We start from the raw sequence: 26,142 nt of genomic DNA, 5'->3' as shown, positions 1-26,142 counted from the left end.
GAACTTAATAACCTAAGGCTACCCCTGGGAATAGCTGCATTTTCTCTGCAATTGAATATCCAGACTGGCTACATAATAGTATAAAGAAATACTGAATTAAAAAGAGTTAGCAGCTGTATTATAAAGGAAACAGCTCTGCAACAGATTTGTTAATGATCTCCTTTTATTCACAGAGGGTGTCTGTGAGATATGGCTGACCAGTGAAGACACTGGGGCTTATGGCAGAGATATTGGCACAGACCTCCCTACACTGCTGTGGAAACTAGTTGAAGTGATTCCTGAGGGAGCTATGCTGCGACTTGGCATGACAAATCCTCCCTATATTTTAGAGCATCTGGAGGTAAGGAAAAAGGGACCATTAACATACTGACATAGGCATTAACCATTCAAGGCAATGTGTCATCCTCAGTACATTGAGAAAAGCTTCATTTAAAAGCTTTTTGGATTTGGTGGTCTTAGCTTGACAGTCAGAATTTAAGGAATTCCTAAGCCCCTTCAGTGCCCAGCTGAATGTTTTATTTTTTGCTTGCTCAACATGAAGCAAGATGCCCAGAGTTTTAAAAATTTAATCTTTTGTTACATTTTTTCATTTATTCTTTAGAATTGTACAACATTATATATAATTATAGATGTCATGCCCACATTTTGAGACATCTCATGATGACTTCTAGTCATTTGAATTTATTTCAAGATTAATCTTTTTTTTTTTTAACCTCTTACCTTCCATCATAGAATTAATACTGGGTATTGGTTCTAAGGCAGAAGAGCATTAAGGGCTGGGCAATGGGGGTTAAGTGACTTGCTCAGGCCCATACAGCTAGGAAGTATCTGAGGCCGTATTTGAACCCAGGACCTCTAATCTCTAGGCCTTACTCTCAATCCACTGAGCCACCTAGCTGCCCTCTCAAGATTAATCTTGACTGACTTGACAGTTAAGTAAATGTTGTGTCCTCCCTTACAATGTAATTTACTTGAGTACAAAAACGTGTTTTTTTTGCTGTTGTTCTTGGTTTTTTTAATATGCCCAACTTTTAGCATAGTGAGTCACTCATTTAAAAAAATTCTCTTGATTTAACTTCTAAAGTCAGAGGAATTTTATTAGTAATTTAAAAAAAACCTATTGAATTTACCCGAATTTGATCACAAAACTACAGCATTAAAAATTTTTTTTTAATTATTTAACTTAGTTAAAAATCTCATCTCTTGGACCATATTTTTCATTTATTGAAGGACTGCCTAAAGTTGTATATTCTTAGATTAGGAGATACAGTTTGGCCTCTAAGGAATTAATAATAAAATTCAAGGAAATGAGGAATGAATTTCAGAGGTCCCCAACATTTTAATGAAGAACAACTTCTTTGAATCTTTGAAAATACCCCAAAGAAGCATGAATCTGATAGGCAGTGTGGCTGTCTCCAGAGAGAGAGAGGACAGAATGACAGCTTCTTTCTACATATCCCCCTTTACTAGAAGTGCTCTTGAGGCATTGGAAGTTAGATGTGGTGACAGGTCATGCCCTGTGGTTGATTGGTTTGTGCTGCATGCTAGAACTTGACAGATTTTTTATCCATTTGGGGTTTTCTGGTTTACATATTTTAGTTAGTCAATGAATGGGTTCTTGAATGGATAAAATAATTTGTATTTTTTAGCCATTCTAAAAGAAACTTAATTTGAGATCTGCCAGGATATTTGTAGCAATTACCAAGAAGCTTAATAACTATTTTGTGGCCAATCATATTTATATTACAGAAATTCAATTACATGTATATTCAGAGGATCTGTAATTTGTTAGCATTGGGAACTCAGGTGACAAGTATAAAATTTCACAACTCTTTTGACTACACAACTTGCAATCCATCTGTAACTCAGTAGTTGAAAATTCTAGAGACTTTCCTATGGCACTGAGTGGTGATTTGCTCAAGAGCATGTTAGTAATTAATAAATAATTAAATTAATAAGTTAATAAATATTAATAAATAGCAGTGAATAGATAGAATTGATATTTTTTTTATTATAGGTCTATCATTGTGTACATTATTTGAGTACATTCTGTGCTTTCATGAGATAGCTAGGCCGTTGAGGGCATAGATGGCTAAACTTAGAGTGAGGAAGATCCAAATTGAAATTCTACCTCACACACTTTCTAGCACTGTGGTCCTAGGTGGATCACTTAAGCTCATTCATTCTCAGTTCTGCCATTTGTTAAAATAGGTATGTTGATGTTCAGAAAATTGATTCATAGGAATACTTAAAGATGACTTGAGTCCACTCAAGTACTTAGTTTTAAAAAGAAAATTTAGAAAAATTTTAAAAACTTATCTCAGTTCTCATTTAACTCTAAAATTCTATGATTCTAGGAGTATAATTTTTTCCATTGGGGAATGAAATATAAATGAAATATACAAATTATAAGATTGTTTCCTTAATATGTTTTAATTTTTGTTTTATAAACATATTCAAAGAAAATTAGGATAAAAATATAGAAATTAAGAGAATAGAACTAACACAAAGATATTATAAAATATATTTCTATTTTGATGTGACAAATCTTGATAGATGTATCTTGCAACTGAATAAATTATCTTTACAGCTCAAGTTGGTGCTTTAGAAATGCCAAATAATACTTAACTGTTATGCAGGATTTAAATTTGTCTTTAAAATTACTTAATAGAATGAAGGAACCTAAGAAACATATTCTTTTAACAGGACTCTAGACACAGAGTTCGGTAAAAATCAAAATGTCTGACTCTTTAGATGTAGGTATGAACAGAAAAAAGAATATTCCTAAATCTATAATGCAAAGCAAAAATAATAACCCCTTTTGAAGAGTTAATTTTAAATCAAGCAAGTATCATACATCAGGGTAGTCCCTTATTTCTGCTTTGAGTTTCATATATCAAACAAATTATTATAATAGTTTAACTTACTAGAAAAAGACGATAATCAACCAATCAATTATTAGGATACCCTGATAACCATTTTGTGTCAATGGTACAAGTATTCTAGGAATCTTTTTGAACTGAAAAAGGCAAGCTTGCTGCAATGGAAAGAGTTAAATTTGGAGACAGAGAATCCAGGTTCAAATTCAGCATCTGGTTCTTGATTGGTATTGACCATATAGGTACCTCTTCACTTGAGATCAAAGTGATGGAAAATACGGTGGGGAAAGATGTCTAAATGACATGGATGAGAAGAGGAAAAGAGAAACCTTACCAAATGGCCTTTCTTTCCATAGATAGATAGATACAGATTGATAGTGGCATATTTCTATCTCTTTCTATTTGTCTATATACTCTGTGTATGTGACTGAGTGAATGTGCATGTGTATATGCATGTGTGTGAGAGAGACAGAGACAGAAAAAAGGAGAGAGAGAGAGAGAGAGAGAGAGAGAGAGAGAGAGAGAGAGAGAGAGAGAGAGAGAGAGAGTCAGAGGCAGAAAGAAGGAGGAAACAGACAGAGAGACAGAGAGGAATAGGAACCAAAGTATTTTGTTGCAAGGTTGAGGAGGTGGCACGAAGCAAGGTGCTTAGGAGGCTTGAGGAGACCTGGGAATGTTTGGATCAGCCACTATTGGGAGTAGGATATTGTATCAGTTAGCAGTAGTAAATAAAACGTTTGCCATTCCCAGTGGGGATTAGATAAAATTAATAATCATAATAACTATCATTGATATAGAACCTACTATGTACCAGTTAGTGTGCAGAGTACTTTTGCAAATATTATCTCATTTGATCCTCACAACAATTCTGAGAAGTAGATACTATTATTATCCTCATTTAACAGATGAAGAAGCTGAGACCCAAAGAAGTTAAGTGACTTGCTGAAGGTCACACAACTAATATGTGTCTGAGCATGCATTTGAACTTCCATTAAACTACCTAACTGCCTCTTGTCAGCTCCTACACATATTAGCACATTTTTGTTATTTCTTCCAACTCCATTCAACCACAGCTGAATAAGAGTAAAGGAAGGGTATGGTAGGAGTAATCAGTGCCTGAAATTTGGCAAGATGTGGTTAGAGAGGGATGTGGTTGAAGAATTTGGAAGGTAGAAGATAGTATAGATTTGAGTTGGTCAAGACAGAGAAGGAACAAGACTGTAACCTGTACAGGCATGATGGCCTGGGATGGCCTGGGAAAAATCTAAGGTAGAGAGGAAATGTTGGTCAAAGGGTGGCTTAATAACAGGATCAGTTGTATTGCATTGGTTGTAATTCTCTCTCCCCCACAACTTTTATAGACATGGGTGTGGAATAGTGTTGGATGGTGGCAACGATTGGCTGATTAACATGTTAGACAATAAATTCATTGTGCTTCCAAAATTTTTGTTACGTTTCTTTTTCTGAGGCAGTTTTTTTTTATACTAACAGTGATCTTTTCTCTAAGATTTTCTACCATGTGTTTACAATTTAACTTATAGCTAACTACATGCCAGTTTATGCCAATTTTAGCTTTTCCTATATTGATGGGAAAAACTTTCAACTATGTAATCCCTTTTGCCTCCAATTCTTACAAAAGCTTTGGCTTTTTAATGTTCAGAATGGTAGGGTGCAGATATATTTTCATCATGGTTCTGTGGCAGAGCTAATTTTCAAAGTATAGTGTTAGCTATCTGTCTTTATAGGAAACACTTTCCTTCCTTTCCATGGGTAGCTTGGGGAGACATAGATTTACTACTCACTAGTAATCAACTCTCCTGCCCCGAACAATTGATTTCATAGATAAATAGCTCTTAGAAGAGTCAGAGACTGCCTTAATAGAAAATCAGTCCTTCTAAAAGCATAATTGCTAAATATTAATCCTGCCATCATTTACAAAAGCATAATTATGATGAAGATATTTTACTAGTTAGAGCATCATGCCTCTCACATTTACAGGTTAACTTTTCTTTTATGGCCTATCTGCCTTCTTCAGGTCTCACAGATGGACTTTGATTTTTTTCCAAAGACTAACTATTTTAAAAATGTGCCATTTGTTATAACTATAATCAAGCAAAGACCTGAAGACATAGAAGTGAAATTTTACCAATGTTTTAGAAACAGCTTTCTAAAATCTTCTTTATTGAAAATTGTCATAATGTTAAATGAAAATTAATAAATTAACTTAGCATTTTTATCATTAATTTTATTTCATTTAACCAAAAATGAAGAAAAATTTTAATTTAATAAGCTAGAGTTGAAATAGTTCCATTGGAACATATTTATTTATAGTAAAAGGGATAGAAATATTTGTCAGTAATCTATTTTTTTGTTCATTAATCATGTTTGATAAAAATTTTAAAAGGTTGTAACCATTACTTTCCCTCCTTTCTTCCATTTTTAGTTTATTCATGTTATTGGGTTCTTTTTTTTACAAAAAGAATTACACATATATTTTTGGACATAACTAATGTGAGAATTTGTTTCTCTTGGATGAGAATATTTATAAATATCATGTATTTTAAAATTGTTATTATTAGAGATTATGTATTACAAATAAAAGTAAGTTGTTTTTATATATATACATGTATTCTCCCATATCATATAAAGTCCCTGATTTCATCACTGTGAATATTTACTTTCTTGATATATCTATAGACTTTCATAACTTGCTATGACCAAAAGAGTTCATTTTCTGGTAGATAACCTGATCGTGATCAGCCTTTTCAAAACTTTGTATATTAATTATCAGATGTAAGACACAGTACTATTGATGAGACTGCTTTAAGCCTTTGAAACTTGGGTAACACTCCCCAGAAAAATCTAATTGTATTTACCTTTATTGGGAAGTGTTATTTGGGTATTCCCATGTATTTCTGTCATTTTTGACATGTTTCTCATGTACTCTAATAATGACAATTAAACAGTAATCATTTATTAAAGTTCTACTATATATCAGATACTGTCAATTAATCTTCTTTCTCCTTTTTTGGCAAAGAATTATTCATCTTTCATTAGTTGCTTTAGGTTGACCTCTGTGCTTCAGTGTGCAGGCTTTTTTCTTTTTTTTAAAGGATACTTTCCAAATCTTCCCTGGCTGAAATTACAATTCTAAAATGTACATGAAGAATGACCTTATTTATTAATCCTTTAAATGTGGTCTTTCTGTTCAGATTTCATTTCTGGCATAAGTACATCTCTTATCTTACTCATCTAGTGCCTTCTTTTTGATATCATTATGTTTTATGTGTCTTGCCTTGAAGAGACCCAGGAATTTGCAGCTATCACCTTTTCCCAACAGATAAAAGCTTGAAATAATCTCCATCTTTCCCCTATGTGTTTACATGAATGTTTTATACAGTTTAATCCAAATGAAAATTTAATATTGGTGATGAAAGATGTCCAAAAGATTAAGTAGCTGTTCAGTTTTTGTTTTCCATTGGGAGACTCATAGGTTAATGTCTTACATTTTACATTCTATGATTAATAAGATGTGGTTCTATTTCCCCCTTATCTTGCAAACTGTATTTATTACTATTTAGAAGGGAAGACAGTGGATTTAAAACTATAAAGAACCATGATGTTAAAATGTCTCAGTGAAAACCACATTTTTTTTTCATCATTTGACATTATTATGTTGGTGGTTTGTTTTAAATATTGAAATCAATTTTTCACATTTGCATTAAATACCCCAGTGTTCTCAATATACTTGAATCTATTTTACATTTATGTCTATATATAGGTAGTATTTAGTAGTATTTATAAATTTATATAAACACATAAATACATTCATAGGCAATATGTGAACTACTTGTGAATGTGAGAGGCAGTATTTTTCCCATTTCGTTATATCTCCAGCATTAGCACAATGCGTCACATAGTGCTTAATAAATGCAGTTAATTGATTGATTGACTGTGTCACAAGCTTTCAAATAGTCAATAAAAACCACGTAAATGTTACAGTACTTTCAGGTGGTATATTCAGTAATTGTCTAGTTGATTATAACTTGTCCTTTCTGTCCCTTATCCTTTTTGGCACATTCTTTTTGCTCATTAGCCAATATATTACTTTCAAGTAAGTATTTATAGACATTTTTGGATATACAAGTTGTAAATTCTTATATGTCATATAAATGCATGATTGGCATGTGTATTTGGGAAGATCACTAATGTTGTCATCTTTTTGCTAGTAAATATGTGATACCTTTTGTGAAGGTAAGAATTATTGGAAGAAAGAATGGTATTACAAAAAAATAATCCCCAAAGACAATAAAAATAAAAACTTATTTAAAACAAAAAGTAATAGTACTATTAGGTTTATGCCCATAAAGGGACGAAAAAAGGAGGAAAAAGACTTATGTATACAAAATTATTTATAGTAGCTCTTTTATTAGTAATAGAAAATTGGAAACTAAAAGACTGCCCATCAACTGAGTAATGGCTCAACAAATTATAATATATAAATGCAATGGAATGTTATGATGCTATAAGAAATGACAAATAGGACAATTTCATGGCAATCTGGGAAGAATTTTATGAACTGATGCATAATAAAATGGGTAAATTATTTTACTATTTGGAATATATATATATATATATATATATAAGCATAAATTATTCTAAATCATACAAAACCAATAATATTCTAAAAACCAACAAATATGATTGCATCTAAGAACTCTTGTCATTGCAGCTAGGGCTATGTTGGTGCAAATGTGGCAATTGTGCCCTGATGTGCCCAATGGGACCACTTCCCCACAGTACCTGAAGACATTTTTTGCATGCCCTGCCCCTCTGTCCAGCCACTCAAAGTGATCATTTCCTTCCTCCATTGTCTGGGGTAACAAGGGTGGGAGTGTGGTGGTGGCTCACAGGCAGCTTGGAGGTTCAATTTGACAACACAATTTTGAAAACATTTGCCAATGCTGTCCTAGGGGAGGGAAGCATATTTGTACACCTCCCAACAGAGAGGTGATGAATTCAAAATATAGAAGGAAACACAATTTTTTTAAACACTGCCAATGCAGGGGGTTGTTCTACTGAATAATGCAGATTTTTTTTCCAGGGCTTTCTTTTGTCTTTCTTTTTTTCTTTGGGAGAGATGAAACAGATTTTTGTAATTAAATTTGGTTGTAAAATTTGATTGTTTACTGTCTCTTGGTCTACTTCTGCTTCTGACTCATGCTCTGATTGTTGTTCTGATTGTTGTTCTGTTTCTATGGTCTTATGTATAGATTTTGGATTTTCTGAGGACTTGCTTGATTGATTAGTTGGTGCTAATTGATCTTTGTGTTGTATAGTTTTTGGGTCTTGGGGTTGTTGTTGGGACATGTCTTTTGCTGGCTTGACATGGGTGACATGGAACCATGGATCTTTTCCTTCAATTTCGATTGCACTTGGAGTTGTTAAAATTATTTGGAAAGGTCCAAGCCACTTGGGTTCTAACACAGACTTCCTAGCGAAGTTTCTGGTGTAAACATAATCTCCGGGTTGGAAGTTGTGTAGATCAAAATCAAAAGGTACTCTTTGATGTATCAAGCCTAATTTGTGAAGTTGATTTAATCATTGCTTGAGCAATTTGACATATTCGTATAGCTTGCATTCCATACCTAGGTGTGATAATTTGTGCTTTGCCATGGAATGGTGGATGTCCATACAGCATTTCAAATGGTGAAATATGTGTGATGCTGTTGGGTTGGCTTCTTAGGTGGAATAGTGCTAATGGCAATGCATCAGGCCATTTCATGTGAGATTCTGCATATAATTTTGCCACAAGATTTTTCAGAGATTTATTCACTCGTTCAATCTGTCTGCTGGACTGGGGTCTAAATATTGAGTGAAGATGTCTCTTTATTCCTAATGTTTCATAAACTGTAGCTAGAATCTTATTTGCGAAATGGGACCCAGAATCTGATGCAATATGTAATGGTATAGAGAATCTAGGTATTAATTCTCTTAGTAAGATTTTCACAACAAAAGCTGAGGTGTTATGCTTTGCTGGAAAAGCTTCTGGCCATTTAGTTAAGCATCCACTATTACTAAAGCATATCTATAACCTTTACTCCTTGGCATTGTGATGTAATCAATTTGTAAGCATTCAAATACGCTAAAGGTTTTCCTCCCAGACTATGAACTTTTGTGATTGTCTGGTTGTAATGCATACACATTTTACACCTCTGTGAAATTCTCATAGCAACTTCATATATGCCCCTTGCATTCCAATACCTATTTATAGAATCTGCCATGCCAAGACTTCCATAATGCTCTTTCTGGTGTAGTGCATTGCAAAAGGTGTAATATAAGGATTTAGGTAACATAGGTTTTCCATTAGCTCCTAACCAAACTCCGTTAACAAGGTATGCACCGTGATATTTCTTCCAATCCTTCACTTCCTTTGGGGAGTATGCATTTTTGAGATCTTCTTCCTCCACCAAAGATAAGTTCAGAATTGTCAAAGGTCCATATTTTGCTGCATATCTGGCTGTCACGTCGTCTCCTTTGTTCCCTAATTCCACTGGTCCTTGGGTTTTTGTATGAGCTTTGCAATGGATGACTGACACTTGGGCTGGTAATTGGATTGCATCCAACAACTGATTAATTAAATTGCCATACACTATTTGTTTGCCATTTGATGTAATGAAACCTTGATTTTTCCAGATTCTAGCAGAATGATGGACTCTTGAAAAAGCATAACGAGAATTGGTAAAAATGTTAGCTTTGAGATTTTCTGAAATTTTTAGAGCGTACATTAGTCCCACCAATTCTGCTGCTTGAGCACTCATGGTAGATGGTAATGATGAGTACCAAAGGGTTTCAGAGGCTGTCACTACGGCTGCTCCGGTATATCTCTGATTGTCTACTATATATGACGATCCATCTGTGAATAAGGTAATATTGGGGTCTTTCATTGGCTTATCGTCTAAATCAGGTCTTGTTTTATGCATGATGTTAAGTGTATCTTCACAGATGTATAGACTTTCTCCTTCCAGAGGTAAATCTGGAATCAGAGTAGCAGGATTTAAGTTTCTGCACCGGTGAAAAGTTATATTTTCACTAGCCAACAGGATCGCTTGATATCTTGATAATCTCTCTGAGAAGTGAATGCTTGCAAGTTGGTGTTTCTTAAAGTAGATTCCACTTGGTGTTGGGAAAATATTTTCAGTTCACTCCCTAATACCAAGGATGAAGACTTTTTACTTATGATGGCTACAGCAGCTATGGCTTTTAAACAACTAGGTATACCACAAATCACTGAATCTAACTTAGAGCTGTAGTAAGCAACTGGTCTAAGTCTATTTCCAAATGTTTGTGTGAGAACACTGGAGGCTATCCCTTTGTCTTCATGCACATAAAGTAGGAATGGTTTTTCATGATCAGGGATACCTAGGGCTGGAGCTGATAGAGTAAGTGATTTCAATTTCTCTAATGCATGGATATGTTCTTTATTCAGCTTTAACGGTTCTGGAACTTTTTTCTTGGTTAGCTCTATCAGAGGTCTTGCGATGTAAGCATAACCTGGAATCCAGTTTCTACAGAAGCTCGTTATTCCTATGATTGCCCTGAGTTGCTTTTTGGTCTTAGGCAAACTCAAATTTTATATATCCTGTGTTCTCTTTTGGGAAATTCTTCTGGAGCCTTTCTCTAGGGTGAATCCTAAATAATTTACTTTTTCCTTCATGAATTGAAGTTTCGATTTGGAAATTTTATGGCCCCTTTTGCCTAGCTCTTTGGTCAAGTGTATGCTATCAGTGTAACAGACTTCAGCAGATGGTGACATTAGCAGGATGTCATCAACATAATGTACCATTTTGCTGTCAAGGAATGTTATCGACTCAAGGTCTCTCTGCAGAATTTGGCAAAAGAGTGAAGCTGAATCTGAAAATCCCTGGGGCAAACGCGTCCAGAAGACAGATTTACCCTCCCAGGAGAAAGCGAACATCTTCTGGCTGTCTCTGTGCAGGGGAACAGAGAAGTATGCAGAGCTCAGGTCCAGAACAGTAAACCAAGCAGCTTCAGGGGGAATGGCTGCAATGATTTGCAATGGACTTGGTACCACGGCATAGGTCTTTTGCACATGGTCATTCATTGCTCTGAGATCTTGAACTAAACGCCATTGAGTCTTCCCATCAGGAGATAATTTGGCTTTCTTTATTGGCATAATGGTGTATTGTATTGTGAAAATCCATATTTTAATATACCCTGCTCCAATAAACTCTCTATGATGGGTTTCACTCCTTCTATCGCTTCTTGACTAAGTCTGAACTGAGGAATTCTTGGAGGTAAGCCTTCTTTCACCTCTATCTTTACTGGTTCCTCTGACAATATCCTGCCCACCTCATTTGAATTTTTAGCCCACACATAATCTGGAATATCATCTGGAACCTCATAGACGTTATCAGTTGATTGGTATGATGGTTCCTCACTACATGTGTCTAAAAATAAAATGGGATGGTGTTTCAGAGATCTCTTAGGTATGAGTAAATAAATTTGTCCATCTGGTTGACATTGGATGGTTGCAGCCAATTTGCATAGAAGATCTCTTCCCACGAGGTTTGAATGACATGATGGCATCAATAGTGTTATGAGTAAGATTAGATTAGCTGGTTATTAGGTATTGATTATATATTGATTAGGAAGTACCTAGCAGGAAGGAGCTGGAGCTGGGAATTCCAGGTTGGAATGAAGGAGGAAGAAGTCTATCTGTGTTCTGTGTGTGGACTCCATTAGTGGTAGGCAAAAACTGTTGCCAGCCTGGGAGACCTCAGAGCAAAGGACACCCTATTTCCTGTTTTCCCCTGGATCCTGTGTGGTGTGGCATCTAAAAAGGACAAGATCTACAAAGCCAAGAGAAGAGGTGAAATTGGAGTTCTGGCTGACAGTGCTCCAAGCAAAACCCTTATTGCTTGGTTCCTGAGACAACTGTAGCTCCTGTCATCCAGAGATCATCAGTAGATTGCAGTGAGAAATCCCAAAGCCAAAAACCGTAGCTGCACTCAAGCCTGGCAGGTTCCAGGTGTGAGGCAGAAACCCAAAGACTCCAGTATAGCTCCTTGGGCCCTGTTGGTTAGATAGCTTAGATTAGTGTAGTTGAATAAGTCCTTCCCTGTCCCTTTGGGTTTTGTTATTAGGTGTTAAGATTTTAGAGTAGTCATTCCTATCCCTCCTTTTAGTTGTTTCTAATTAAAACCCAATTTCACCTTGTTACCTTGTAAGTTAATTCAAGGCCTCTGGCCAGAGTGACAGTTGGCTGTTATTTTTTCAGTTGGGAGTGGTGTAGCTGTACAAGACTTCAGTGTTCAGTTTTAGTCTCTCTTACATCCCAGAGAGTGTTCCCACAAACCCTATAGTTGATTTTTAATATCCATGGTGACCCCATTACTTATATTTTCCTACAATAGGAAGGTGTGTTCAAGAGTCAGAGGTCCAAATTTTAACATTTTAACTTTTAGCTTTGGGACTTGTGTTACCCCAGAAGCTCCTCTTACTCTTAAACTCCCTTGAAATTGACATCCTTCAGGTGGTTCTCGTAGTATGGAACAAGTTGCCCCCGTGTCCATTAATCCCTCATAGTGTACTCCCCCGATTTCTAGAGTAACTAAGGGTTCTCCACTGTCATTGGACTTCACTGGCACTAAGGGTAGTAAAGAATCCTCAGTATTTTGTGTACACTTATCATTGATTCTGTGTTGCTTATGGTCTTTTGTCTCTAAACCCAAACTTCCTATAGCACCATTAGGCAAGTTCAGTTTAGAATCAGGATTTCAGAAAGCAGGCTTAAAGAGCATATTCTCATTGAGAGCTTGTAAGTCATTGTCATTATTGCAGATTCCATGTTGGCTTTCATTAAGGGCTTCAGAAATGGAGGTGTGATTTGATTTATCTTCCACTCTGCTCTTTAAAGAACTGTCAAGCCTCAAATCAGCAATCTTTCCTTCAGTAGAATCCGGGATTGTATGATAGTTAGATTGTGTTCCCTTCAACACCTCAGGTACAACTACTGATTCAAAAGCTGACTGATGTTCCCTATTTTGCCCTACTGTTTTTGTGACTGACATTAGATGATTTTTGTTATCATTCACAGCAACAGTCTTGATGTTATGCTCAGCCACACTGATTTCAGAAGAAGACAACTATTCCCTATCTCTTCCCCAAAGTTTAGGATGAAATTCTGTAGCTAAGGGGTTGAGAAAGGTGGATTTTGATTTCCCTCCACAGCTGCTATCATCTCTTAAATCAGTGGGTCGTTTCTTTAAAATAAAGTTCTTGCTCTTTAACCTCTAACTGTGACATCGTGTCTAAAGCAATTGAATGGGAAAGAACTATTGCATCTAATTCCCCCGAGGTTACTGAAAGTGTTCCTTTCTGGAAACTTTGTAAATCCTTGCCATATAGTTCTTTATCCAAGCTTTCCCTTTGCTTTATACTTGGAATAAAGAGAGGAATTTTAGTTTTTGATGATTTTTGATGAAAATGTCTTTCTATTATCTCTTTGATTATTGGGTTTCGAAAAATCTATTTGTTGCTTAAATCTACAAACCCGAATCACGTGCCCGGTCCTCCCACACAAGTAGCATCAGGGTGCTGATTTTGATTTTGGGGTGCTGTTGGCAGGTTGTCTAAATTGATTTCTACTCGTTTGGAGAGCAAAATTCTTCACTTCTTCAATTTCTTTCTCATGTTTAGATTGCTTCAATTGACGCTTCAGGTCTACTATGATCTCATCTTTATCATTGTCAGATTGCCTAGCCATTCTTACTTCTTTCTGTTTAGAATCATGTATATATGCTGCATGATTCCTAATATCCTCCAGTGGTAATGATTCCCACTGTGGACAACTTTGCCTGAAATAATTTTGTATTGGGATTGAGGTTCCCTTTACAAATTGCCTCCTTTTATGATCAATTGTATCCTGGGCATGTGTGTCTCTAAGTCCTAATATTGTTTCTGCTGCTTCAATAACTCTGTCTAGAAAACTGCTTGGGTGTTCTTCTTCCCCTTGCCTTAGTTTTTCATATTTCTGCCAGGCATTTGGTCTTTTTGCAAATGATCTCATTGCTTCAATAAGATCAGCCCTGCATCTTAACAAGTACCTCATGTTAGCGTGTTGAGTGAAATCTAGATCTTGATGCACTAATGGCCATGATTCTAAATTGGGGTTCATCCTAGTTTCATTGAGGAATTTTTCCATTTCCAAGGGAGAGTAAAATTCCCCCAAAAGAAATTCGACATTGTTGAAACTAGGGTTGAAAAGAGTGAACACCCATTTTAATTCTTTTACACTTTTGTAAGGCTTTCCGTAGAACCTAGGAAAACATCGTTTTAAAACCTCCATATCACTAGGAGTGAATGCCTTGTATGTCTTGACATGCACCACCCCCTCTCCAGGTTATACAATAGTCCTGTACAATAGACCACTGCATTCTGAATCAGTTGTTCTTTCTCTGTTTCCTTTTGCCCCAAAAACTTTGATTCTACAATTTCTAGTTGCAAGATCGTATGTTTATCAAGTTCCTTTCCTTCACGTATTTGCTTTAACACTTGGAACAGTAGTTTGATGTTTTCTACTAGTTCCTTGCTATCATTATCTTGTTTTGGATGAGATGCCTTGTAATAACTGAACAGATGAGTCAGGACCGCTTTTGAAATTGCCAAAAAATGCCATAGAGACAGAACAATAGCCCCAGTTGTTGGTATGAAGCATATACATTCAGCTAAAGTGAATGCAAACCATTTGTAATAGTCATAGATTTCAATTAATTGTTGTATCAAGTTTGGTACTTTTATCAGCCAAAATGTATATAATCCCTGCATAAAAGACCAAATAAGCAGTGACAGACTGCTTAATACAAAGATTATTCTTGTGAAATTCATTTTCTTTTCTTTCAGAAGATAGTAGGTTTCGTTTGACTTGGCTCACCAGATGTAATGGGGATAATTTGAGGAAAGGTGTGTGGTAGAAGGGGATTTTGAAAGGAGGTTGTCAGGGACTTGCTAAGTAGGAAATCTAGGTTACAGGTAGGCTGGAATAAGGAGATTCAGGATATAATATGGCTGAAGTCAGGAATATAACACTGGAAGGGAAAAAAAGATCTTCAGGGAGAGGAGGAATTAATCTAATCAGGCAAAGACAGCAGGCTTTACAGACTGGGACTTAGACTCAGAGACAAACTAAGAGAAATGGACTGAACTGAAATTAACCACAACCTTTAGTTAATTTCACAGGAAGGGACTTGTTTTGAAGTTACACCTTCCTTCACGATGGATACCCCGGCTTCCTTTCAAGTCCAGAGTATGTTGGTTCTTTCCCTTTTCTTCCCTCTCTTAATAACTAACTGACAAATTATACTAATAGGTCTGTTGAAACACAAAAGGGTTTATTATCTTTAAAGGATGATTTCTCAGGAAAGTGGATTAAAGGAAGCCCTAACCATTGTCTCAAGAACCTCAGGTGGGGGAAGGGAGGCAGAGATGGAGTCTGAGTAAGGACCTGCCTTTAACTCAGCTTACAAAATGCTCTTGATATCTAAAGGGAATAAATGATGACTGACTAGTTTCTTTATATCTAATACTGTCAAATAATAATTAACCCTTCACAGATTTGAACTCCTCTCTAATTACTTTCCTTATTAACTCCACAGACATATAAGGTAAGAGGGAAGGTAGGAAATAATATAGGGAAGGAAGATACAAAGGGTTTATCCAAAATAACAATTTCTTAAATAAATATTTCAAAGCTAGGCTAAATTTCAATTCTACAGATAGGTAAGGAAGCAGCTCAGTAGGTCTGAACCCTCTCCACGAGAAACCCAAAACCAACTGACTCTCTCCCTCAAGATTCTAAACCCCTAACTGATTTCAGAACTCAGCCAAAGCTTGAAAAACCTATCATGACCCCCTCTCTCTATACTACAATAGTCATCCTTTTCACCTAGATTATCAAATTGATTGCCATGTAATTGGGCAAAATAGCTTGTAATAATTGCTTTAATTTTCTTTTCATTGGAAGTAAAATTAGCCTTTTCATTTTTGATACTGGTCATTTGATTCTCTTCTTTTTTTTTTTTAAATCAAATTAACCAATACTCTATTTTATTTGTTTGTTTTTTAATAGAACCAGTTCCTACTCTTATTTTTTAGTTCAATAGTTATTTTACTTGGAATTTTATTAATTTCTCCTTTGATTTTTAGGATTTCCAATTTAGTCTTTAACTCGGGATTTAAAATTTGTTCTTTTTAAAGTTTTTTAGTTGCATTTACAATTCATTGATCTATTTTTTTCTCTATTTTTTTGATATAAGCACTAAGGGATATAAATTTTCACCTGAGTACTGCTTTGGCTATATTCCATAAATTTTGATATATTGTCTCCTTGTCATTTTCTTCTATTAAATCACTGATTGTTTCTATGATTTGTTCTTTGACTTATCGGTTCTGAAGAATTCAATTATTTAGTTTCCAATTAATTTTTAATTTCCTCTCAATGAAGCTTTTTTTCTTAATTATTGAAAATAGTTTGTATAAAATATGCATTCACTTCTCTTTTTATATTTGATAGCTTTCACTTATAAATACATATGATTAGTTCTCAGTTTTTCACATGGGAAATTTCACTACATCTCTAATCTCACATGAGAAGAACTTTTCACCCTTCCTGGATTTTCCTACTGATTGGCTACTTCCTCCAAGAACTTCCATGCCAAATGTGTCTTCATTACTCTCTATGCTATTTTCTGCTTACAGTGCTTTCTTTACCATTTCCTCATTCATATCTTGTCTTTTGCCATTAGAATTAAGCACCTTTATGACAGAGCCAACTTTTCTCTTCATATTTCTTTTCTCAACACTTAAGCATGATTCATGGTATATGTATTATATACCATGATTAATGGTTAATAATAAGCACCTGATGAAGGGGTAGCTAGGTGATCAGTGGATTGATAGCCAGACCTAGAGACAGAAGGTCCTGGCTTCAAATTTGACCCCATACACTTCCTAACTGTGTGACCCTGAGCAAGTTACTTAACATCAATTAATATAGCTGTCAATTTACTAAGTATGTTAATATTTTTCAAAACAGATCTAAGTCAATCATACCTATATTCTATAACTAATTTTATCTGTTTTTCCTCTTACTATAATCATCTCTTACATTTCTGGAGAGGTTTGCTTTTTAATTTTCTCAATTTTTTTATTCTTTGTTCATTAATCTTCTGTAATTATTATAATTTTTCATGAATAGATTTTTCTTTTGGGGACTGCATTAGCTATATAACTCAGTTTTTTTCAGTATTGTTTTATTGCTATAATTTCCCTTTATGTAGTGATTAGTTGTTTCTATAATATATTTTTAAGCCACTTATTGTTCAGTATATCTTTCCTTAGTTTCTATTGTCTATATCTATTTACTATATTCCTTGCATTTTTTATTTTTCTTGCTTACTGTGAGATTCAGATTGCATAGTGGAATTCTAGCTGCAGAGAGGGGGTCAGGTCACAGCTCAGAATTCCATAAGACCCCCCCAAGACCTCTGAGAGAGGGGGCAGTTAAAGACAGTTGGGTCCTGGGTTTTGAGTAAGCAGGTCACTCTGCTTGCAGTGTCTTAGGTCCTGGGTTGCTCTTGGGCTTGAGGCTTGAATCTGAGCAAAGCCATTTTAATTCCTAGCTGCCAATCTGCTTTACCTTGATTTCACATTCAATCTATATCACAGTTACCTCTGTTTAATTATTTAGATATAGGAGAAGATTATTTATAGGCATAGAGAGCAGATTAGCTATACAGCTTACCTTTCCCTTTTGGGGGGGAGAAGCTGCTTGGACATAACAGTTTGAGGTCTTCCTAGACCTTGTCAATCCTTATTTGATCTCCCTTCCTTCCCATTCCCTCTAATTATTAAACCGTTAATCAATTGGGAGCAGTATCTGGTTATATTTAGGGAAATACTCACAACTTCCTCAAGCTGAATTCCTCCTGCTTGGTAGCCCCAAAAGCAAGACCTTTCCTCTGTGTCTTAAAGCTTCAAAGACATCAAGCTTCTCCTATTCTCTCCGATTCAATCCTGTGGGGAAATAATTTAAAGAGAGTTATCATCTTTAGGAGCTTTGTCCTTCCTAGTCTACTGTCTGAGCCCAGAAGATAACAGATCAACCTTCATATTGTAACTGATTTTCTAACTGCTTAGTGGGGGGGGGGGGGGAATTAAAGGAGCACTTAGTAAGATCTTGCCCCTCCCTTCAGTCAAGCCTGTTTGTGGGTGTGTGTCCTCTTCATAGACCAAAAGATTAGGGAGGCTTGATTGCTACAGACCCCTGGCATCATCTTACAGCTTCCCAAATATAACAATACTCATCAATAAAAAAAGTTTGTCATTTAAGGCTTTATATATTACACATTCATATATATATATATATATTTAGTCTTCTCTAACATATGATCCTTTTTGCAAAGGTGCCATGAAATGCTGAAAAATATGTATACCCTTTCATTTCTCCATTTATAAGCTGCCATACATGTTTTATGTCTAAATTTCCCAAATATCTCTTTATCTTTATAGTTCATTTTTTGCTTGCATTACTTTTAGATTACTCTACCCTTGAAAGGGGAATATTTTATTCTTCTATAATTATTGTGTTACAATTGTTAAAAAGGAATGAAAGGCCTCTTAATATCTTTATTTATCTATATATCTCTCTATAGATCTTCCTCTAGATCTTGAGGATGGATGGTATGTAGATCTCAGAGATAATCTAAATGGAGGAGGGAATCAGGTGCCCAAAGCCTAAACTGGCTATATTTGGTGAGAGAGGAAATACACACTCCTCTCATTGCTGCTGATGTAATTATGCCTCTCCTCCCCTATAGGCTTAATGGATTAAGCCTGTCAGTTGCTTCCTTCTAATAGTTGCCAAGGTGGGGGACTCTTGAGAGGTTAGGTAGATGGTTAATTTCACTAAGCCCAATCTGAGGTTGCATTATTCCTTGATAAGACTATTGGAAATCTTGTTATCTGACTGCATATTGATTCTCCCCTTCCCAAGGGCTATGATAGAATAACCCCTCAGGAAAGGTACTTGTTGGTAAATCACTGTATTAACTCTTAATGGGGAAAAGAAAACAATGTAATAGGTTTGGGGATTTGGGAACCCTATTGCTATTGTTTGTCTACTAAGCTAATTGTTGATCAAGTCTGGAGATTGCTAGGCTAGAAGAAGCCTAACTCACTAACTGACCTGACCTGGCCATAGTCAAGCCAGAGATTAGGGAAGTCTATTGATGATTTTTTTTTCTTTTTTTTTTTTAATTTTTTTATTTTTAGAAAAATTTTCCATGGTTACATGATTCATGTTTTTACTTTCCTCTTCACTCCCTCACCCCCCTTCCCCATAGCCAACATGCATTTCCACTGGTTTTAACATGTGTCATCAATGAAGACTTATTTACATATTATTGATAGTTGCATTGGTGTCGTCTTTCCCATCTACATCCCCAATCATGTCCACATCTTCCCAAGTGTTCAAGCAGTTGTTTTTCTTCTATTTCCTCTCCTGTAGTTCTTCCTCTGAGTGTGGGTAGTGTTTTTTTCCATAAATCCCTCAGAATTTTCCTGGGTCATTGCATTACTGCTAGTACAGAAGTCTGTTACATTCGATTTTACCACAGTGTATCAGTCTCTGTGTACAATGTTCTTCTGGCTCTGCTCCTTTCACTCTGCATCAGTTTCTGGAAGTATTTCCAGTTCACATGGAATTCCCCCAGTTTATTATTCCTTTCAGCACAGTAGTATTCCATCACCAACATATACCACAATTTGTTCAGCCATTCCCCAATTGAAGGGCATACCCTCGTTTTCCAGTTTTTTGCCACCACAAAGAGTGCAGCTATAAATATTTTTGTACAAGTATGTTTATCTATGATCTCTTTGGGGTACAAACCCAGCAATGATATGGCTGGATCAAAGGGCAGGCATTCTTTTATTGCTCTTTGGCATAATTCCAAATTGCCATCCATATTGGTTGGATCAGTTTGCAACTCCACCAGCAATGCATTAATGTCCCAATTTTCCCACATGCCCTCCAACATTCATTACTCTACCCTGCTATCATTGGAGATCAATATCTCTTACCCTACACCAAGATAAATTCAGAATGGGTGAAAGACTTGAATATAAAGAAGGACCTGTAAGTAAATTAAGTGAATACAGAATAGTTATACTTGTCAGATCTCTGGAAAAGGAAAGATTTTAAAACCAAGCAAGAGTTAGAAAAAAATTACAAAATGTAAAATAAATAATTTTGATTATATTTAATAAAAAGGGCTTTTTTAATTTAAACATTTATTAATATTCATTTTTTTTTAAAACCCTTACCTTCCGTCTTGGAGTCAATACTGTGTATTGGCTCCAAGGCAGAAGAGTGGTAAGGGTAGGCAATGGGGGTCAAGTGACTTGCCCAGGGTCACACAGCTGGGAAGTGTCTGAGGCCAGATTTGAACCTAGGACCTCCTGTCTCTAGGCCTGGCTCTCAATCCACTGAGCTACCCAGCTGCCCCAATATTCATTTTTAACATGGCTACATGATTCATGCTCCTACTTTCCCCTTCACCCCCCGCACTCCCCCCACCCATGGCCAACGCACATTTCCACTGGTTTTGTCATGTGTCCTTGATCAAGACCTATTTCCAAATTGTTGATAGTTGCATTTGTGTCGTAGTTTCAAGTCTACATCTCCAATCATGTTAAAAAGGTTTTGTAGAAACAAAAACAATGCAACCAAAATCAGAAGGGAAAGAACAAACTGGGAAAAAATCTTTATAACAAAAAATTCTGACAAAGGTCTAATTACTCAAATATACAAAGAACTAAATCAATTGTACAAAAAATCAAGCTATTCCCCAACTGATAAATGGGCAAGGGACATGAACAGGCAATTTTCAGATAAAGAAATCAAAACTAACCATAAGCACATGAGAAAGTATTCTAAATCTAATAATTAGAGAAATGGAAATCAAAGCAACTCTGAGGTATCACCTCACACCTCGCCGAAAGGCTATTGATGTTGATATTGATAGATGATCTATATATTCTCTCAGCTCTATTATCAATGGTGTTGATTGGTCACTAGTTCTCTTTTTAGTCAGGTACAGGTTATAGGTTTCAGGCCTACCCTCTTCCACCTTTTACCTCCCTCTGTCCCTGTTCTTGCTCCAAGAGAAGCCTGTTTAAATCAGAGTTCTGAGCCCTCAACTGTTGTTCCTTGGGGGGTATTTATAGAGTGGGGCCAACTGATTTTTGCCCCTGGCTCACAACACCTGGGAACATTCCAAATTCTCAACTGCTAGCCCTGTCAACCAAGGTCGCATCCATCTTATCCCAGATAATGATTTTAACACAATGTATGTCTTTTTACAGTTGAGTTAGTTTTTCTTTTACATTTTTAGCAAAGCAAAAGATGATTAGTAATTTTTCTCACTTTATTTCAAGTCATCAAAACAATTTCCCCCCTCAAGAATAGAAGTTGAAAGTTTAGCTAAAGTTTAGTGGAAAATGAGAATTATTTTTATTTAATTATCATTTGAATTATTTTCTATCTCTATTTTTCTTAGTTTTCTGTACCTGAAATAGAACCTACTTGCGCTTAAGTAGCTGAAACTTATTTTCATTTATCACTATTCATCTACTGTACATGAATTACAATCAGTTCTCATAGGAGTAAATAAACAGTCTTCATAGGGATCATAAGATATCATAAAACTGAATGAAACCCTAAGAATTATCTGATCTAATTGACTTACTTTTCAGCTAGATGACCTAGAAGTTTTTAGGTTAGTTGCTCAAGGTCTCACTCTCTCTTACACACACACACACACACACACACACACACACACACACACACACACACAAATAGCTTTAGAATTAATTCACCTTGACTTTTTAAATTATCTTTGAATTTTTACTATTTCAGTAACTTTTCTTTTTTATTTCTAGTTAAAATATATACTATTAAATATATGAGTTGCATGTTAATACTGTGTAATTTTTTTTAAAAACCATCTTTAGTATCTTTCATGTAGAGTTATACACCAGGATTTAATAAAATAATTATTCACTTCAATTCAATAAGCATTTCAATATACAGTGAAAAACACTCAACTTAATGAATATTTATTCTTTGGAGAAGTAGAAGAATAGGAGTGTGGAATATTGCATGTAGGTTCAGACATGGTTGATGTTTTAGTCTTCTTGATTGCTTCTTACTCTTTTGTCTTTAAGCTTTGCTTGGGCTTATTGAGTTTGAGATACATATGGATAGCCAGTTAGAGATTTCTGCTAGACAATTGGTGATAGGGGTCTTCGATTCAAGACAGAGACTGAAGCTTGTAAGGGGGAAAAAGGGGTTTTATGGGTTCAATATATTAAAAGATGTTTGCCAGAGGATTGAACTATTACCAATCCTCAATTAAGAATAATCTCAAATCAAAATTGCCTTTAATTGAAGTTTATTAACAATTGAGAAGAGAGAGAGGAAATAAGGAAAATGAAGATATTGAAGTAGTCTTACCAAGGTCTCAGCGTTCCAGCCAGATCTCCTCCAAGAACTAGGAAAGCTAGAAGACTTCCTTCTCTGTAAGACCTTCTTCTCCAGAAGGTCTCCTTCTCTAGAAGCCTTTACCAGCCTCCCCTCCACCAGACTGCCTTCATGGCTTTTATTTTGGTTTCCTGTCCCTGCCCATTTTCATAGGGGCTAGTCACAGCTTTCAAATTGTCAATCACTATCCAGGGGATGGTCTTTGTGGGAACAAGTTTTCACCTTCTGGAGGTGTGAATGCTCATCAAAAAGGTTCACATTTTCTGAGAGTGTGAACAAGTTTCTGACTGAGTTAGAAAAAAGAGTGGAACTCTCCAAGTATCTTGTTGGCTTCTCACCTAGCACTTGGTAGGGTGTGAATTCACTAAGTGGTTTTCAAGCTTCTCCCACCTAGTTCAAGCTTGTGTTATTCAAAGTTATTGCCAACCAAAGTGCTAACTCCAACTAGGCAAAGAGAACAAAGGATTCTCTTTTACAAGCTGGATATAAATGCCATGCTGAGTAGTTTACTATTTCCTCCTAGAGGCACTGTTTTTGGTGGGGATGAATTATAGATCTGAATTTTAGAAATGGTACATTGACAGCTGTAAAAAAATGGATCAGAAAAGATGATGGTCTGCAGGCAGGGTTATTGATTAGGAGCATATTACATAAGCATAGGTATTGATGAAAACATTCATTTTCTTTAGAATGGAGAAAAGGTGATGGTTTTGAGAAATGTGGTGGGACAATTAATAACATAGATTAATTGTATTAAAGAAGGACTGGATGAGAGTAGCCACAAAGTTGGGAATGTGTGTGAGTATTCTCAAATCTTCTTATCTAGTCCTAACCTGCTGCCCTCCATTCTCCTATCTGTAACTGCCCATTGGCGACCTCAAGCCAGATGTCCTGTTTACATCTTAAACTCAACATGTCTAAAATTGAACTTATTATGTTTCCACCTGAATCCTCCCTTCCTCCAGATTTCCCTAATCTTTCCCCTAGTACCACTATTCTCCCAGTCCCCAAGGCTTTACAAGCAAGGATTCAGGCTTGATTCTCACTCTCTCTTGCCTCCCATACCCTATCTATTGTAAGACCTATCAGTTTGCATCATCCTTCTGGTATAGCCTAGGGCAAGCCCTCATCTCCTCACACCTCAACTATTGTAGTAAGCAGCAGATCAGATCACATTGCCTGCCACAAATCCCTCCCCAACCCTGTCCATCCTCCATTCAGTCTGACCACTTCATCCATGTGCTTGTTAAATTCCAGAGTTTCTCTGTTACCTTCGGGGTATTCACAGCTGCCCCTTCCCCTCTCTCCAGTCTTCTTACCCACTGTTCCCTGCTACATACTCTTAGATTCAATTACACTGGTCTTCTTGCAGTTCCTCAAACAGGACACTCCATTTCTCTTCTCCAAACTTTTTCACTGATGGATTCTCCTGCCTGAACTTAATAACATCTCTCGTAACTCCACCCCACCCCAGCCCTAGCTGCCTTTTTTTTAAACCCTTACCTTCTGTCTTAGTATATATTCTAAAACAGAAGAGCGGCAAAGTCGAGGCTATTGGGGTAAGTGACTTGCCCAGTCACCCAGATAGGAAGTGTCTGAGGCCATATTTGAACCCAGGACCTCTCAACTCCAGACCTGACCCTTCTTTTTATCCAATGTGCTACCTAGCTGCCACTGTCCCAAACTCTCTTATTTCTAGTGCCTGTTGTCTGCTGATTAAGCATTTATCCTGTATATGGTTTGTTTGTACATAGTGGTCTCTCTTATTAGATGGTGAGCCCCTGAACATCAGGGACTGTCTTTTGCCTTTCTTGTCATTCTCATCAATTAACACAGTTACATTCACACAGTGGGTGCTTCAGAGATGCTTGTCTGCTGACTCACTGAAGAGACAGATGTTCTTTCCACAGAAATAATAAAGTTTGAAGGAAGACTGAGTTGAGGGGAAATTAGTACCATTTTTATTGATGCTAAGCTTGAGATAACTCTGTAGCATCTTAGTTGAGATGACCTGTTGGCAATAAGGAATGCCTGGCATTCAAGAGATTAGTAATAGATTAATAATAAATAGATTCTGGTGTGGTCTGCATAAAGGTGATCCTTGAACCTGAGGGGTTAGATATTATCATCTGGAAAGAGAAGAGAAATGGTAGCAGGGCAAGGCCTTTGGAGATGCTCACTCTTAGTGGATGGGAAGAGGAAGATGATCCAGGAGTATGGTCAGATGGGAAGGAAGAGATATGAGAAAGCTGGTAGTGAAAGTCAAGGGGGAACAGGTGGTAGACAGTTTCTGATGCACCATAGGGATCAAGTTAAATGAGAACTGAGAAAAGATAGTTAGAATAACCAACCAAGGTGCCATTAGTCAATAATTAAAACACTTTTAAGATTGCTACCGGTTACTAATATTATTAACTAACATACCATTCAGTCAATAAATATTTCTTGAACTACTGTATGCCATGCATTGTGCTAAGACCTGTAATAAGGAGAATTTTCAGGATGTAATAAGGGAATCTGCAGGATGTAATATGGGACTTAAGCTAGGGGTAATAGCTGGTAGGAACAGGGAATAAGGCAAGGCAAGGGACCCAAGGCTGGAGGTAATTAAGGGACTAGGCTATAGGTAGTAGCTGGTTGGAATAAAGGATAGGCACTGTTGATAAGGGTTTGTGAAACCTAAGGCAATATAGTGAATGAAGAAGGTACAATGATGAAGGTTGGTAGTTGAGGTAGTAGGAGAAATAAGGGAATGTCTGAGTTTAGGGGGTATAACACTGAGGTAACAAGGGTTGCAAGAGAGAGGATGAGTTCATCTAAGGCAGACAATAGCAGCAGGGAAACACAGACTGGGACCCAGAATAGACTGAGCTCTTCAAGTAAAAGGACACTTTTACAGAGCAAAGTTAGAGCCAGCCACAGCCAGCTTGAAACTGACTTGAGGCTTTAGTCAGTTTCACAGGAAGGGACTGGGAAGGAAAATATTGAAGTTACACTTCCTTAAAGATGGATACCTTCAGCTTCCCTCAAACTCCAGAGAGTATGTTATTCCCCTCTCTCTTCCTCCCTCTCTTATTAATCTACTAATGAAGTAACCAGAAGGTCTTGATTAAATACAAATGGGGCTCATTGTCTTCTAGGATAGATTGGCAGGGTAGAGGATACAAGGAAGCCCTAACAGCGGCTTAGAGAAACTTCAGGTGGGGAAGGGAGGCAGGAACATGAGACAGAAAGGATCTGCCTTTACTCAGCTCTCAGATGGTTTTGTAATCAATGGGGTTAGGAAAGTTGGATACAAAGATTCAATATATAACTTGTTGCAAGGGTAAGCCCTATTTGATTATTTAAAATATCAAGTTTATACTAACACTCCAAACTACCCTCCTTTCAAACTCTCACAGGAATTCAGGCAGGGAGAATGGAGGTGGGAATAGGGTATGGTAGGGAGATTCAAAGGAATTAGCTAAATTAACAAATCTCAAAAGAAAAGCTGCAAAATATAGGCCAGGTTTCAGTCTCAAGAAGGAGCTCAGATAGACCCTGGTTCTCTCCACGAGTCCCAAGACCAACTGAACTTTTCCCAAGATTCTAAACTCCTTAACTGACAGAATGAATTCTGCAAAGCCTGCAAAACTGTTATGC

General features: G+C 36.4%; 1 protein-coding gene across 1 annotated transcript in view; it reads left to right on the top strand.

Annotated features, from left to right (window-relative positions):
- Positions 1–26,142, top strand: part of CDKAL1 (CDK5 regulatory subunit associated protein 1 like 1) — a 725,348-nt gene that overhangs the window by 391,362 nt on the left and 307,844 nt on the right. The window contains exon 10 of the mRNA XM_044667435.1: positions 174–340. Coding sequence (XP_044523370.1) covers positions 174–340 — 167 coding nt within the window. The remainder of the gene's footprint in view (positions 1–173; positions 341–26,142) is intronic.

Source organism: Gracilinanus agilis, chromosome 1, assembly GCF_016433145.1.
Source record: "Gracilinanus agilis isolate LMUSP501 chromosome 1, AgileGrace, whole genome shotgun sequence".
Taxonomy (NCBI): domain Eukaryota; kingdom Metazoa; phylum Chordata; class Mammalia; order Didelphimorphia; family Didelphidae; genus Gracilinanus; species Gracilinanus agilis.
Note: the sequence above shows the minus strand (reverse complement) of the source record. Positions and strands in the feature narration are given on the sequence as shown.